Source organism: Notothenia rossii (genome assembly GCF_949606895.1).
Source record: "Notothenia rossii genome assembly, chromosome: 5".
In the NCBI taxonomy this organism is placed as follows: domain Eukaryota; kingdom Metazoa; phylum Chordata; class Actinopteri; order Perciformes; family Nototheniidae; genus Notothenia; species Notothenia rossii.
In genome coordinates, this window is record NC_136903.1 from 30,653,968 (window position 1) to 30,671,959 (window position 17,992).

General features: G+C 39.2%; 1 protein-coding gene across 1 annotated transcript; it reads right to left on the minus strand.

The window, feature by feature from the left end:
- Positions 1-1,959: 1,959 nt before the first annotated feature.
- Positions 1,960-17,619, minus strand: pnp6 (purine nucleoside phosphorylase 6). Its single transcript, XM_079685543.1, has 6 exons — positions 17,419-17,619; positions 9,605-9,777; positions 9,402-9,505; positions 5,945-6,120; positions 5,677-5,867; positions 1,960-4,769 (listed from the first exon to the last, which is right to left on the minus strand). The coding sequence occupies exons 1-6, from the start codon at positions 17,451-17,453 to the stop codon at positions 4,573-4,575; spliced, it is 876 nt and encodes a 291-aa protein (XP_079541669.1). The 5' UTR covers positions 17,454-17,619; the 3' UTR covers positions 1,960-4,572.
- Between the last annotated feature and the right edge of the window lie 373 nt (positions 17,620-17,992).

A 17,992-nucleotide genomic window follows, 5' to 3' on the forward strand; every position in this document is an offset into this window, starting at 1 on the left:
GATAATATTCAGGATGAAGCCATAAGATTGTAATGAGCAGGAGGGCAAGTATCCCTAGAGAGATAATCTTGCTGTTGATGGAATCTGTATAAAGGCATATTTTAAAACAAAAAGAAAATGAATTATATTTTTCAATTTACTCACAGGCCAAGACAAGGACAAATGGATGTGTCATTATTAATTAAAAAAACATCAGTTGCTAACAAGTGGCTAAAACTGCTTATCCTCATCATGTCAACACTAGCTTTTTACTTCTGGCAATTGCATTTACATTTTAAAAATCGTAACACTTTTTTTACATGTAGAGATTATCCTGCTGAACAAACAAGCAGATCCAACAAGCGCAAAGCAACTTTAGCATTTATTTTCTTTATATCATCTCCTGAGGAAAATGTCTCTAAATGCTTTTTCCTAAAGTTAAATGAGTAGAAAATGAATCACATTAACTAGGTAGCTGGCACCAGGAGGCCATATAAAGACTGAAATCAGGGGAAACACTCCAAAGCTTATGAAATAATATTACATACTTTGTTTCCAAACAGAAACATTTGTATTACTATGTACTGTATGTAACTGTGCTTTCTTGGTTACTATAATTCTCCATTCTGTAATGCTCACAAGTCCCCGCAAAACAGTACCAGGAAGCTATCAGTCTTGGGCTTTATCAGCAACTGTAACACAAATATGCTAGGCCTATGAATCATATAAATTACTGTATATTGCCAGTTGATTCTGTATGTCCAAAAATAACGATGTTGAATGGTTGCTTTTAAAATATATGATTTTCGACTGTTACATAAATTATTAACTGAAGCTAATGATTAAGATGATCCAGACCAAGCCAAGTTGTCACCCTCATGCATATGGATGCATTGTTGAACTTGAACTGTCACTTTTCCCCGAAATTGCAGAAGTCATTTTCCAGATCCGCTCTGCATGCTGGTCCAGTACAATGCTGACACACCGCTGGCACCCGACTCCTGTTGGAGGCAGCGTGTGAAAGTCAGAGGAGACATTCCCTTATTGATGCTATTTCGTACACTTGTAAAAAGTCACATTCACTAACAGTAGCTCTGCTATCTCACAGACTGTGTGAGATCAGGTAGCCTACATGACAGTGCATGCATAAGAACAGCTTGTGTGTGTCAGTGTTTAAGAGTGTAAACTCAGCAAAGCTGTCCCGCTCTATTTCCTCAGCTTCTCTTTGCACCCTATAATAATCAATAGCTGGCTCTGGCTCTCAGCCATGGCACGGCGACAATAGATAGATCAACATTACATTACAGATGAGGCCTGTCGCCAGCCTGCGGGGACTGCCGACTCAAACACACTTCATTTTCCTCTCTTTTTCTCTTTAGTCACTCCTATCGTCTGTCTTCATCTGTGTGTCTGCTCTATCACTTCCTTCCATTCAAAGCAGAGAGCCTGCTATTTGCATCCTACACGCATATCTTTGTAGACAACTCCATTTTCGGATTTGTGAGGCATCTGCGTTGACTACAAACCCAGCCTAGTTAAGGTGTTGTGTTTGTGTTGTCGAGCTGCCTGGTTCATTTGTATTAATATTTCAGCTCCACAGTGGGGCTGTACCTCTACAGGCTGTATGTAGATGAATTATGTAACAGAGAAAAAGCTGGGTACGGAACAGCCATTTCCACTCCATCTCAATCTCACAGCGTCTTCGTCTGTTTGAGGTGTGCTTAAAGTGAAGGATTGAGGGGGGGAAAAGAGAGTGAATGTGTCGGTGAGGTGTGTGTGAGTGTTTCTCTTTTATCTCCTTGCTTTTCGCACATATCACCCTCTTCACTGATCATCATTATCGCTGAGAGAAACTCCTTTTTTCCTTGAAAACATCCAAACTGATTGCTTCTGGGGACATAACCTCTCAGTTCACACTCCCTCTTTCACACACAAACACAAATATGAACTCATCCACAACAGAAAATACCAGCATCCAAGTGTCATTTGAACGTTTTTATTTGAAAGCACCAACAATTGGTATGAAAATTAATTATATTTTGTCAATAGACACATATTCGCTTCATCCTATTAGATTCTAATCTGAACAGTATTATTCAACTGAACACAGTATACAGTGGTTATTTGGTCTAGTGAATACAGAATGCACAATTTGGAGTTGTGCCCATACAGTGAGCATGCTGGTGCATCTAAAAAATTAATTACCGGTATGTGACTTACGAGTTTCCCTATTTTATTGTGTATGGAGCAGATCCAGATTTTACATTTAGAATTCACTCTAAATGGAAATACCCCTTTAAGACTTCTCCCATTAGCATCTTGATGTGAAGACTAAAACAAATGGTCTAAGAGGGAGACTGCTGATGTAGGACTTTTCTGGCCTTTGCAGCACTAATGAATGAGACGGTCAAGGGGACCTGGCAGCAGGTTCCAGATCAGCGCAGGGGAGATTGAAAAATCTGTATTATAGCCCTCCCTGATATTACAGTACTGCGGTCTCTTGCTGTACAAATAAAACATATCCAAATGCAATCCACCCAAGAAAAGCCTTCATACATCACTACTGCTTAACCAGATTAGCCATTACATTAGGTATTTCTTTCAGATAATAATTTTTCAGAAATTGATTCAGACAAAAATGTCATTTTATTAGTCATGTCATCATTTCTCATAATACATATACACATAATACATGATTTAAAATACATAATTTGTCTACTTAAAAAATAAACACCTTTGATAGGATCCCAGTGTATATATATATTCACTTCTATAGCTAAAATAACTACGTATTGTACATTTTGTATAACAATCAATCACAAAATAAAGGAATCAGGTGACAGTTAATACTATTTGTTCCCAATAATTATTCCATATTCTCTCTTATTAGCATTTTTGATCATGTGGATTAACTTCTCAGACAGTACTGGAGAAGTTTCTTCTATATGTGCATTGTGCACCAATAATTCAAGGGAAACGCATAGTGCAGTGTCTTAAGCTAGTACATGATGCATTGATAGGTGGTAGTTGCATACATTGCTCTCACTTAAGGCAAATACGACATACAGCAATTTGCTGATACAATAAATATGGAGGGTATCATTCTACTGACCTTAATTATAGACAATGACCCAGTTAAGATAAAACAAAAAAAAAAAATTGTTGAGTCGTAGTTAAGAACATGATCATAAGAACGACTAACCATGTCACAATTATCCCAGCATTTCTCAAGGTTTTTATGTTTTGACTAGTAGTGAGCAGCATAAGCTCACCATACGTATGTATTATATTAATTATAATGTTTTGTGATTAAATATCAGCCATCAGAGAGGTTTCACTATGCTGCCAGTATAACCATAACAGGAAGTAACGTAAAAGTAAAACCCAAACAACCCTGCAGCAATAATGCAGGATAGAAATACATACTGGTGGGGGCCACCGCAGTATTCCTTTTACATTTATTGATCCATGAACTGGGATATATGAGAACATGGTCGTTTTAAATAAGGGAATGCTATACTACAGTATAATCAGTAACCACCACAATAGTGGTTCAGTCAGACAAGTCACGTGTTTCTTTAACATGTGTATTAGAAGCAGCATATATTGAGTTAGGTGACAGGTGGAAGCTGGGGTGGAAGCTGGGGTGGTGGTGGGGCAGGCAAGCAGCAGCGAGGTGGAAGTAGCTGCAGCAATAGCAGCAGCTAGCAATGCATGGAGAGGGAACTGGCAGGTTAAATAGGGCGGCATATTAAGGAGACTCTGTTTGGTTGGTTGTAGAGTGGCAACGGGGGTTATGTATGAATGCAGCATAAGTGCTCGAGTTGACTGCCTGAACTAGCTCGCAGGCTTCGCCCCATATTTGGAACACACAACAAAAGTCATTATGTCACCTCCAGGTTTTAGAGACACTCAGGAAATTACTTTATCCTAATCTGGTTTCCAGGTTTCATGATTTATGTTCCACTTATTGTTGAGCAACTCTACTTGAAACTATGATTTTTTTCCACCCGTGGCTTAACTCAAACTATTTTCAAACATCGGTTCTTCACAGTTCGGATATCTTATTTCTGGTACATATATAGATGTCTGGTAATCTCTCGCCTATTCTCATTATATTCCTTGGAGGGTATGGTAGTGCAAAACAAAACAAAAAACAAAACGTAAAAACATAGTAAAGCCAATCGTTGCTTTATGTTAAAACGTTTAGATTAACGGCTCATTGGCCAAATTTTAGAAATGACAGCTTTGTAAATCAAAATTGAGTCTGCTGTCAGAAATATATTCTATAAGTCCTCCATGAATGTAATTCATGGGACAATATCCAGGGTTTTGAACATCTTGCACTGAGAGCAAAGTAGACACGTGTCAACATTCGGCAAATTCTGTGCACCTTTCAAGCTTTTACAATTGCCAGTCTTCTTTTTACTCTGCTCTTAAAACCCTCTTCCTCACTCCCCCAGTTAACCACAACTTTAACCACTTAAGTACACTCACATTATTGCCCAGTTCATCATCTGCACCTTATTGTTACCCTTTATTCAAAGCTAAGATGAGTCACCGATTACTTAAAGGTACTAGAGGCTGAAGGGACTAGATGTTGGTGATGAGGTGGCTGACGAGCCTCTGGAGGTCCAGGGTTCTGCGTTCGGTGGTCTTCAGCACCTCCTCATGGTTAGCCCTCTCTGTGCTGTCATATTCTGTCACCACCTTATTGGTGATGAGGGACAGACCCAAGACGCGCAAGCCACAGTGACGCGCCACCAGCACCTCTGGCACCGTGCTCATACCTGCAGAGAGGAGAGCTCTGTTAGAGGTACACACTCACATTATAGTATATTATAGTATTAAATAGTATAGTATTGTATAGTATAGCATAGCATAGCATATAATAGCATAGAATAGCATAGCATAACAAAGAATAACATAGTATAGTATAGTATGGTAAAGTATAGTATATCATCTCGTGTATTACCATAACGTAATGTAAAGTACAGTGTACTATAAAAGTACTGTATAGAATGTTTTAGAACAGTATACGGTATAGTATAGAACTGTATAGTTAAGTACTGTATATTATAGTATAGCTTAGCATAGAATAGCATAGCATAGTATAGTAAAGTAACGTAGAGTATATAACCTAGTATATTAGCATATTGAATGTTTAAGAACAGTATATATAGTACCGTATCTATAGTATGGTTTAGTACTGTATAATATAGTATAGAACTGTAAAGTATAGTACTGTATAATATAGTATCCAGATTATAGTTTAGTAATGTATAGTATAGTATAATATAGCATAAAATAGTATAGTAACGTATAGTAAGTTATAGTTTAGTAACGCATAGTACTGCATAGTATAGTATAGCACCGTACAGTTTAGTAATTTATAGTATAGTACTGCAAAGTGTAGTATTGTATATTACAATATCATACTCATAATAGGAATAATATTTATAACTATAGCCTTTTTGTTTATATTTAGGGAAATTAAGTCAAGCTGCCTGCTTACGGGGAATACTTCTACAACATGTAAATGCTGTTTGTATCTGTTTAGAGCACATTATCTGTTCTTATCAGATTAATGAATTCATATTGATTTGAATATCCCTAGTAAGCTGTTGTAGATGCACTGTTAACAGGAGGTCCCACAACGCATCAGTATTCCTTAAGTGAGCAGAGAGCTGTACTCACCCACAGCATCAGCCCCCAGCATCTGCAGGGCTCTGCACTCTGCAACAGTCTCGTATGTCGGTCCAGCCAGCATGCAGTAAACTCCCTCCTGCAGGAAGCTGTCGCAGCCCTGCTCCTTTGCTGTCTGCTTGACCAGAGCGCCCAGCTCGCGGTCGTAAGCATCAGACATGCAAGGGAAACGCACTCCAAACCTGGACAGACATTGCAATGTATAAATATCACTCAAAAAAGACAGATGTTGTTTAATTTTGTGTTTGTGCTGCTGTACCTATCATCATTGTGCCCACAGAGCGGATTCTGCCCTGCAAAGCCTGGCATGTTGATGTGATCCTTAATGAGCATGATGTCTCCAACTTCATAGCAACCATTGAGCCCCCCCGCTGCGTTTGTCACAATCAGAGTTTCCACGCCCAGCAGGTAGAAGACTCGCACTGGGTACGTCACCTGGAGTGAAAAACATGCTATGCCTCAGAGACAGATACTGTTCTTCTTTTATTGCTCTGATGTACCAAATTATAACAAATGGGTTTTATAAGATTGGGGTCACCCAGAAACAAAAAAGTGTAAAAACTAATCACATGAGAAGTCAATATTTTAAAAGCTGCAGACACTAATGTCTGTAGGCTCTGAGTTTTTATTACTTGAGGTCTTGGTTGAACTGAATACTTTTTTGTACTAACCTTTATAGGGCATTGCAGTCACATTTAGAAATTGCTTTTTCTATTTCCCATTCCTCTACAGCTTGAATTGCCTGTGAGAGTGTTCTACTAGTTAGTGCAGAAATGTTTATTGATAAGGTCAGCGCTGTCATTTCAGAACATTGCATATTTAAACAGTAGACTGTTTTCTAAGTTGACTTGTGGCTTTGTTGAGGAGGAAATGTAAGCAAATATGTAATAGCAGGCCTGTCAACTAGTTACACTGTAGCAGGCAGCTGTTAATATAGAGTTGACATTATTAAATCATTTGCTAAAAACCTCCTGGATGGCTATACACAATTGCTAAGCTAGTTTTCTATCAATTATTATTTATGTCACCTGATTAGGAGGGAGAAAGAAAATTCACACAGAAACAGCAGAGATCAACATTAAGAGTCATGCTAGTGGCTCAGTGAAGGATTGGGTCAGACTCAGGCTTGGTTAGCTAATGCTAACGGCAACATGCAAACATGCCTAAAATGAAAATGCTAGCAAGTACATGTTCAGCATTTAGAAGCTTGTGTTAAGAATGTTGGTGTCACTTTTACCAGGCTAACCATTTTATTTGAGTATTTTAGCTAGCTAACGCATGCTAATTAGCACTAACCACAAAGTACAGCTGATGCTGATGGGTTTGTAATTTTTGTATACTCAATGAGGATAAATTAAAAACATGGGCTTGTTATGATAACTGACTCTCATTTAATCTGATTTATAGATTTGTTCAATTTGCCATGAAAGCATAATTGTCTGGTAAAATGTACCACTATTGGCTTTGGCTGAATCAAATATTTTTCAGTTCGACTCATGTTATGGTGATTTCATGGCAATGAAATACATTATAAAGCTGTCTAAAGTCCCAGCTGGAAACAGGAAGCTCATACTGCATCTGCTTTCTGTTACTCATTTCTCTTTGTATGAAACTGGCTTTATGATTCAGTTGGGTTATATGGATCATTTTGTGTGGAGATGGCACATCACGGCCGGTGATAAAATAAATAAAGCCAGCATACAGTGTCTCCACAGGCCAAAGGCTGATCCCATATCAACACTATGACACACTATGTGGTTTTCATATTGTCATCATGATTCTGCAGCTGATCATACAGCGCACAAAGTACATTTTTAGAATAACAGTGAGCAAAATGAGTTTGCTATAGACCAGGTTTAAACAAAATGGTATTATAAGATGACAAAATCATGATTGCGCTATAGATAAAAGCTTAAATGTTTGTACGAGCAGTTTTATTTGAAAGGGTATGTAAAATGATACAAAAGGAAGTCCAATTTGAAAAATGTCCCCTGCAGTTTGATATAAAGTAAGTATAAAACTATAACTAACTTCAAATTGGAACTGTACATTTTTGGCACAATTAATAATGAATGAGGACATTTGAATGGTGTGTCTTGTGAAGAACCTCTTTCTGTGACAAGCATAACAGAGTTAGTGTTTGTACTTGCATGGTTTAAAGATTGTTTTTCTCCAAGTTATTGACCTAGTCAGAGTTTAAACTGCCAGCTTGTGTGCTGTTATTCTGTATAGTATATCATTTGCATCAGCAAGGTTTTTATTTCCGTCTCAGATTCTTGTGACGGTTAATGAAGGCAAAACAAATGGCTAATCCTTCCCTAAACTATTGGCCCCTATGTTATTGTGCATATGTTCCCCTAAACATTTCATATGCTGGGTACTGCTAGGATACAGTGTTGAGAAACTCAAAATATCAGTCTGTAGTATAAGGCTACAGTTTTATAGAGAACAAAAAAAAAAGTTATTCCGAAAACACAAGCATGTACTGTAGCACTACCCAATACTAACTAAGTTTAGAAATCTGTGAGGGTGAGCAGAGGGAGGCTCAAAGAAAGAGTTAACATTATACTTAACATCTAACGTCTATTTAACATTTCTCAAAACAAGCATTGGTGTCAGAATCAACAACTTTTCTGAAGAGCTGCAACTAAGTGCTATGAAGTGCTGTTTGCCTCGGGCTACTGCTAGCAGGATCTATATGAGCAGGATGTGTGTATGGTTGAACAGTAACAGTTGTTGGCTCTGCATTGGCATCTTAAAGGTTACGGCAGCAATACATCCAAAGATACTCTCAGTTGTTTGCGCATGGTTTCAAAAAACGTTTTGTATGCATTTCCTTTATTTATTCTAAACTGTTATATTTGTTTGTGTTAATGCTGTTGTATAATGCAAAAACAAATTGGTAACATCATATTAGCCCGGGCATTATTGAATCTCGTTTTTCTAATCTGTTGTTGTTTGTTGGGTCAACATTTTCTAGCACATGCTATAAACAGTCCAGCCTCCTGTAGCTTTCTGAGATGTGTGCTATCACTGGTCAGCAGATGCATAACATTGTGGGTAATGCTGTTGTCTGGGAGTTTAAATAAATGATTTAATGTGAAATTCAATTTGGAATGCTAACTAGCTACCTAGCCTTGGTTGCATTGGTGGTTTCGGTGTCACTGAAGTCAGCTTGTGTAGTTTCTAGGGCAATAATGACAATGCTCTGTTTTAACCCATTGAGCCTTTATATATCTTGAACATTATTAATAGTGGTCCAACCATCTGACCAACCAGTGGTGAATTCCCAACTTTGGTTAAGAGCACTTTTTTAACAATTGTGTAATTAATAAATAATTTCAGGTTTTTCTCAGTTTTTTATTATTTAAGGTTTATATGTGGGTTTTTACCTGAGACATACTAAGAGACATAACCTTGGACTTGAAGAAACTGGGCATTTTTCAGCACTAAAACTAATGACAATCTCATCAGCTTTAGCTGTACTCCTTGTTTACGTCTAACTAGCCAGTATTAGCATGCTACAGGCTAAACCAAGATGGTGAACCTGGAAGATTAATATGTTGGCAGTTTTTATCAAAAAAATTATAGAATAGCACATCTAATAGTACAGCATTGGACTTTTTACCTCATTTACAGCTCATCTCTAGCAAAAACATTGTCCTAGCCTTACGAATAAAAAGTACTAAGCAGTTGCATCAGTGGCTGTAGCTTACCGTCTGTATGTTGTAGCCCTCGTAGAAATGGAATCTCCCCTGCATGCAGACACACTCACGGCCCTGCAGCTTCCCAAACACCAGCTGACCAGCATGGCCTGGCACTGCAAACAACATACAGTATGAGCAGATGCTAGCATGCTTATGTTTTATTTCTCAACACTAGCAATATGTTCTATAGAAAAAGCAGTTTTTCAATTTACCAGTGCTGGTGGGAAAATGTGGAATATCTTTATATTGGAACACATTCCTGTCACCCAGCAGCTCTCCCAGGCCCCCCAGGCCCGACCCACAGATGATGGCTACTTTAGGACGCTGCTCTGTGTGGGCCAGCAGCCAGTCTGCTGTCTCCTTATACTCTTCATAACTGTAAGTGCTGGAAAGAATATTGACAAATGTAACTTAAACACAGCTGTGACAAAGATAGGTCAGTCACTTCAATCACTATGATAAATATTTTCATGACCGTCGTCATCATTATCACCGGGAAAATAAAACCACAAATACTATCAGTCTCATATTTAGAATTTGTCATTTTATAACAAAATGAAATTACAGTTAATTTAAGGGAAACATACAGCAAGTGTTGATTACATGTCTCTGTGTGTACAAAGCAGCATGGGGAAGTAACGAATGCATGCATTATAAGGTTTTCTTTCTTTTTTGAGAAATAAACTCTCTGAAACTCAGGCCGATCTATTTTTCATTGTCATGGTATAATAACCTTTAACAACTATGTTAAATAATAGTTAAAATATCTACTAGATGGGGTGCACTCTGAAATGCGAGAGTACAAGCACATGGAAAGGAACATTAACTAAAGATAAGAATAAATACCACATTGTGCAACACACACTTATGGGTTTTTACTTTGCCATTTTATGTGTATCAGCCAAATAATTATGCAGGGATGCAGATTACCTTTCGAAATGCCTTGAGGTAACACATTATGGTCTGAAAACAGTCTGTAATTCTAGTTATAAATCTGGTTGTAGAGCTATAACCTTAATGTTCCTTCAATGCCTCAAGCTTTGTTATTAAAACACAATGACACTTCAGGCTGCAGCCTTTACCAGACCAATCTGCAGCAGGAGAACCTGATGACTTTGAGCGCATTTTAAAGCTGCCATCTAAGATGACAGCTACATCAGACTAGCCTTGAGGGTTCAATCTTCCCACATTTCCCCAAGTATTTCTTTTAATTGAATTCCAACTCCAAAAGAAGAAGCAAAATCGTTCATTACTATAGTTATGTTGGTACACACTGTCATTGGGACTACCAGGGACCGGGTAAAATCTGGTCCCTGGTAGTCCCAAAGTCAGTGTAAACAGCAAAAAGTTAAAAGCTAACAGGTAACACCAAAAAGCAAAAAGCTAACAGTTAAAAGGTTGCAGCTAAAAGCTAAAAGCCAACAGCTAATAGCCTCCCAAACACCAGCTGAATGACATGGCCTGGCCTGGATATCTGTTTGATATTCCTGTGAAAATATCTACTTATATACTACTATATTCAACTAAACAGCGGTATTGAATCAAGTTCAAAGTATCAAAGATTTGAATACATCATGATAACGGTATAACGTACCTTCAAAATATACACTGAATAAAGTTTCGACTCAGCATAATTTAATCAATGGCGCCTCCATTTAATGCCCACTGGCTGCTAACAGCTAACAACTAATAGCTAACAGCTAACGTTAACTATCTCTCTTAATGCAGATTCAACTATTTGCCTTGGTCGGGGGTCATCTGTATCCTATGATACCCCCCATCACGGAGGGGTGATCAATTTATTCTAAAGCACAGACATATGTGACACAAGTGTTGCCTTGGCTGCCATTACCAGCCTGTTAGTTGCAGAGTTGCACTTAACATGATTGTGCAGGTGGGACTGGCAGCATTAACACACACAGCAGACATGCCTGTGTCTTCTTCTGTTTTTTTATTCATTATCAGATTCACTGTTGGAGCCCGTTTAAAGGTTTTTTTTAATACATGAGATCCGTTTAGGTCAGAGTAACTCTTATCAAACTGAATGTCATGTCTCTGTGATTTTGCTGTCATGTTTTATATCAGCATCACTGAACTGTGCATAGCATAGCCGTAACTGCACATTTCTGAAGCTATTTGTGCACAACCATAGATATGAAATAGAGATTTGAAGATTATGTCAAATAAGTTAAGGCAACTTTGAGCTAATGCTTGACATGTTTTTCAACTTGTTTAAGGTTTTGATTTGTGGGTTGAATATGAGTGAAACTGTATTCATAGAATTTTAAAGACCTTCAGTCATATTATGTCAAGACAATTTAAAAATGATTTGAAGAACATAGAAATAGTAGAGAAGCTAGGCTGATATTTATTAGTTTATTAGTTAAAACTAACAAAGGTCAAATGTTAATTTTATCTTCTTTACATCAAAACATCTGGCATTATTATTATTATTATTATTATAAAGTATTTAACGGCAGACAGATATAAATCATAGCCTCAGTCTATTTTACATTTATACACTATATTTTAGTAATGAAGACCTCTTTATTCATTTGTGTAGTTATAAAATACAGTTGTGTCTTCCTCCTTTATTTTGCTTATTTAAAAAAAAAAACTAAAAAACAACCTGCATCCTATCACATTCAATGACTAGGCAGGTCACATGACTTTGAAACCACAGAAGGCCTAGATAATAGAGAGGTGAAGTCCCGCCCATCTACTTCTGACCCATGGGACCTTATTTCGGAAAAATTATGTATTGAAGTCTGTCACTACCCGACTCGCATCCCCACCCGATCCGCATTGCGCTTGTACGAGATGGTCCGCCATATTGGACAACTCCATACGGCAACTCCAATAGGACATTTGACGTCTATACGACTGCCTGATTTGCATTGTGCATGCGAGAGTCATAAACTTCTCAAGTATCTATACAAATATAATTTATGTTATTTTATTTGAAATAAAATGAAGGACATTCACAGTTAATGAAATTAGATATAAATTATGACAGCCATACATATTGCATACTTTCACAGTCAATATTTCTTCAGTATGATAGCTGTCTAACTGAAGTTAAATCAATTTCTCACTTATTCTGACAATGTACTTAACCCAATAAAAGGACCCAATAAAAGGAGTTGTTAAATAATAGTGAAGTCACGTTGTAATAACAATAACTCATCTCTCTCGTTCAGATTAATAATGCCACTGTGTCAAGTGTCCTATTTGAGTTGCCGTATGTAGTTGTCAAATATGGCGGACCATCTCGCACATGCGCAGTGCGGATCGGGTAGGGATGCGGATCGGGTAGTGACAAAGTCAATCGGGAGAGAAAACTTATCTTTCGATCCCATTTGAACTGTGCCATGAATTACTCATATGATGTTTGTCAATCTTAAAAAATTATTTCCATGTTAAAAAAGTCACAGTTTGTCGTAAAACTGTTGAAATATAAGACTATGAAAAATACGCAACTAGAAAGACTACGAATCCCAGAGTCGCGTAAGTGAGCACGTTAGTTAGCATTCCAGCCTTAGCATTGTCATTTTTATTAGCCTTAACAGCCTTAGAGGCAAAGTCCCTCCCTTTCCGGTGGACCTCAATGGGATCTTATTTTGGAAGAATTATGTATTGAAGTCAATGGCGAGAGAAAACTTATCTTTCGATCCCGTTTGAATTGTGCCACGAATTACACATATGATGGTTGTCAATTTAAAAGATAATTTAGCGGGTCAAAAAAATAAAAATGTTTTGCCGTAAAACTGTGAAGTAAGACTTTTTTTGAGTGAAACCGCTTAATGAACAAATCTCTGGTCTCGCACAACAACACACGTTCCCAAGATGGCCGTCACTACTGTCTTGCCAAAAAAGGGATTGACTACCCTCACTATCACCACAATGTGAACGTCCAGAAGAATGTCATGCAAAGCTGGCTGCCTGCCTGCCTTCCTTCGATTCTCCCTGAACTGCCTGATATTTTCTAATGTTCAATGTTAACCATTTGTGCAGATAGCATGAAGTAGAAAAGATAGCCGACGCTAACGTAGCGTTAGCGTTAGCATTTCTCCCCCGGGGGCATCCGGGCTTAAACGGTGTATTATAGAATATATTTCTAGTTGCGTATTTTTCCTAGTCTTATATTTCAACAGTTTTACAACAAACTGTGATTTTTTTGACATGGAAATTATTTTTTAAGATTGACAAATATCATATGTGTAATTCATGGCACAATTCAAACGGGATCGAAAGATACGTTTTCTCTCCCCATTGACTTCAATACGTAATTTTTCCGAAATAAGGTCCCATGGGTCAGAAGTTGGTTAGCTAGTTAGGATGCCACCTTGGCGCCTCCCTAGGGAGGTGTTCCAGGCACATCCAGCTGGGAAGAGACCAAGGGGTAGACCTAGGACCAGGTGGAGGGATTATATCTCTTCGATGGCCTTGGAGCGCCTTGGGATCCCCCAGTCAGAGTTGGTTGATGTGGCCAGGGAAAAGAAAGTTTGGGGCTCTCTGCTGGAACTGCTACCTCCGCGACCTGACCACGGATAAGCGGGAGAAGATGGATGGATGGGTCAGAAGTAGATGGGCGGGACTTGAAGTCCCGCCCATCTACTTCCGAGTCCCGGACTTCGCCTCTCAAAAGGCTTGTTTGAGATGAGCGAGACCGACTCAGACCTGCGCAATTGCGATCGCCGTCTTGGTAGTGCGTTGCGTGATGGTTAGTCATTTTAGCCGCTTTCACACCAAGCACTTTGCCGTACTTAGTTCCCAGCACTTAGTTCCCAGCACGGAACTAAGAGCTGATCGCGTTCACACCGGAATAAGTTCCCTGAGGGAAGATTACGCAAATGAAGCCGCTGATGGCACTTCTTCTTCTTTGGGTTTACTGGCAGGCCGCAAACAACTTTACGGCTTGGAGTTGGGGACTAGCTTTAGTAGAAGCTGCTGGGACTCCCAGCAGCTTCCGAGTAAATCGCCAGAATGCAGACACCTCCTCATCACTACACCGCTCCCATGTTTTTTTTTGTGTTACCATAAATTATTCTCTCTCCGTTTGGTGCGCGGGGCTAATGCTAATGCTAATAATGCTAATGCCAGCAAATACAATGGCGGCTTCAAAAAACGTTTCAGAGTTTTACGGGGCGTGGTTTGCAATTTGCCCAGCCAATCCGAAATTGGTAGTTTTTTCTCCCCAGGATACTAGTCCCACTTCTCTAGCAGGCACTAAAAAGGGGGGAAAAGTTCTCATGAACTAAGTTCTCTTTTTTGTGTGAACGCAAAATTCTATAGACTAACGGAACTAAGCGTTTTTTTGTCCGACTTTCTATGGAGGCTCGACTACATGAGACGTTGAAATCTCGCGGGACAAAGACGCCAGCAGCCTTGAAAGCGAGGCAGAGCAATTTCTCTCCACGAGCTGCAGAAGCGAAATGCTTGATGCAAAACGACTCGCTGGTATATCGAGCTGAGCGCTCATTGGTGGCTTTTACCCCGTGCTGCTGATGAAACTCTCCAATTGGCTTGGCAAAGGTTCGTTGTTGTTTTGTGTCAGTTTTACGTCGCCACTTCCATTCACATTTTTCATCATTGTTCCACAATGTTTATCATCATGAAATTAATATGTATATATTTTATACTATACTTGCACTGCTTACCGTTTTCATAATTTATATATCTTAGCATATTACACACTGTTAATACTGTTCATACTGCTCATAGGCTACTGTGTATATCTAGTGTATTCATACCCCTCACTGATTATTCATCATTCAATTCATTCTATATTTTTTTCTGTAGATTGTGTACATTACTTTTCACTTTACTGCTTTTTGCACTCCTGGTTAGAAGCTAAACTGCATTTCGTTGTCTCAGTGCCTGTAATCTGTGCAATAACAATAAAGTTGAATCTAATCTTGAGCAGGAACAAATGTATTTACTTAGTACATATCTGACATTAACGATTATACACATTTGTGCATTCTTTATAAATGCAAACTGGTCAAGACCACAGAAGGAAGTAGTTTTGAAAAGTAATAAGTGGTCTTTTACATGTAGGATTCAACCCCCCTTGTATTAATTTGTTTTAAAATGAACAGACACTTGAGTCATTTATTTGTAGTGATATAATAATTGTGGGATTTCTATTGCATCCACTTAATCTGCAACGAAGAACGCCAACGCAATTTCCGCCATTGCAAACCGAGACTCCGAGCTGTCCGACTCCGAGCTGTCCGACTTCAGGCAAGCTTTTTGAGACCTCCCCCGGCTGCAATCGGCTATATTCTCGCCTACTTTCGAGGCGAGACGCAGCTCATCTCAAACAAGCCTAATGTGTTATGTAACAGCAGAGAGCTAACTCAGAGCAGGAAGTGAGCTCTATGGTTCTCCAGGAGCTGTCCATGGTGCTGTCAGAACTTTGAATTCAGGCAGCAGACAGGAGACTTGGACAACCTCCAAGCAAGTTTGTGCAGGCTGCACACACTTGCTGTGTTGTGTGTGCCCAGAGGTGCAGCCTGCACAAACTTGCTAAGCTCTGAGGCATACTGTGAACCGGTAGCACAAGACTGGCCTGTTAAGTGGGAGTACACATGCATTGTACTGAGAGGAATTCAACTTTATTTATTAGATTTTTTACATAACCTGATATTTTATTTGACTTAGTTACAGCAATTTTGGGTTAGGTATCTTACCCAAGGACACTTTAGAGGCTGGACTCAAAACAACTGATCCTTTGATTGGTACACATCATATTAACCCCCTAAGCCTTAATGTAATATCCTCCTGGGACCCAAGGAAAAAAAGTGTCTTCCAATTTCCTTTTTTTTGTGTGATTTCCTACCTATTTAGGGTCAATGTAGTGGGAAAAGTACCTCATTGACTCCAGTCGGCACGGGATGTAGGGTCATCTTGACTAGTTTTATGGATGTGGTCTCCATTTGACCATGCTCCGAAACAAAGCTTGCATTCCTGAGACAATTCTCATTTGTCATAGCTCCACTTAAAATAAAAACAACAATAAGACATATGTGCTACTCTTGTCCCACAGAGGGCCATGTCTTTCCAGCTCATCCCTGTCTGTCTCTATTTCTGTATCTGTGCGCTCATGGAGCCTCCTGCATCTTTCCCCCCCTTCTTCTTGACCCTCTTCTATCCCAGGTGTGACATCCTCATCTCTCTCATCATCTGAGAGCTTAAAATCTGAATCTCCCTTAACTATCTGGTACAGAAAATGTCTGCTTCAGTTCAGTCTCCTGCAACAATATTGAGTCATTAAGTCCATGAAGATGGTCCTGACGTCCACTAGAATGGACATTCATAAAAGAGCTCTTATTTCAAAACTTGAATTATTTAATTGCTTTCAGAACTAATTATATAGTTCCTCACATGTTAATAAACAAGAACATATATGATTTTCATGGTAAAAATAAAAATTATTCAACAACATTTGACTTCACCTCCTGCTTCTATAACATTTTCTTTTCGGTATGCCAGCCCTTTTGGATGAAAAGAAAGAGGAACTTCCCCGCATGCAATTTTAACCAATGACATATCACTGGAAAGACCAGGATTTCCTCTGCACAGTACATCAGGGATTGATAGAGTAGCTCAAAAGAGTAAAAGGAGATGCATGTTAAGTGTTGTCCACTACAGTGGACATTTTGTACCCATTTCGTATGGGCTGGGTCCAAAATGGGAACAAAATGGGAACAAAAATGGGTACAAAATGTCCAGGAGGATATACTCTCTTAAATGTAAACACACGACACACGACTACGTCAGGTGTCATCTTGGGAGGAAAGCCCCTATAGGCTGCTAATCCTCTGAATAAAGCTTTCAAGTTAGCTACAGTAGCCTTAGCTTCTTTAAACAACTAAGGAATAGGATAGTGCAGCATCAGAGGCGTCCAGTGACACGGGTGTTATGCATTCAACAGTCTTGAATATCACTATTATGCTACAGTGTAGCCTTGACAACCATGGCTAATTTCTCTCCCCTCCACCAACAGCCCTATCGGTCTTACCTGCACTGACTGGAGAAGGAGGATGCCGCTTCCATAACTGAAGATAAGTGAGACTATTTATCTAACAAGATGCTGTTTATGTCGTGTTTGACGGACGCTTCCCGTCCTGGGTTCATGGGAGTGGAGCGGCTGATGGAGAATCTGCTGCGGCGGACGGAGTGGCGGAGGTCCTGCTGCGTGCCAACGTCTCTGCGTGAAGAGCGAGGGGGCGTGGTTTGAATTTACCGCCGGTCCCTTTGAAGAAGCTAAATCCAATTTTCTACCAGGCTGGGCAACTCACTGATGCGTTCACTGTCAGAGGCAGGGGCTTGGGACAGAGCAAAAAACAATGAGAGGGCAAGAGAGGGACAGAGAAACAGAATGATGAGGGGAAATGATAATATCAGCAGAGTTAGTGAGTTTTGTTTTAGTAAGCAGGTGCTTGAAACAAATGAACTGAGACAAATTGTGCAATTAGGCTGGTAACCCTTTATCTTTCTATCTCTGTCTCTCTGTCTCTCTCTCTCTCTCTCTCTCTCTGTCTCACACACACACACACACACACACACACACACACACACACACACACACACAC

Excerpts from the sequence above, each read along its gene's own strand:
- pnp6 (XM_079685543.1), bottom strand. The coding sequence starts at position 17,453 with ATGGAAGCGGCATCCTCCTTCTCCAGTCAGTGCAG. Across the intron at positions 9,778-17,418 it reads TCCTTCTCCAGTCAGTGCAG|CACTTACAGTTATGAAGAGT; the intron begins GTAAGACCGATA and ends TATTCTTTCCAG. Across the intron at positions 5,868-5,944 it reads TGTGGGCACAATGATGATAG|GTTTGGAGTGCGTTTCCCTT; the intron begins GTACAGCAGCAC and ends ATGTCTGTCCAG.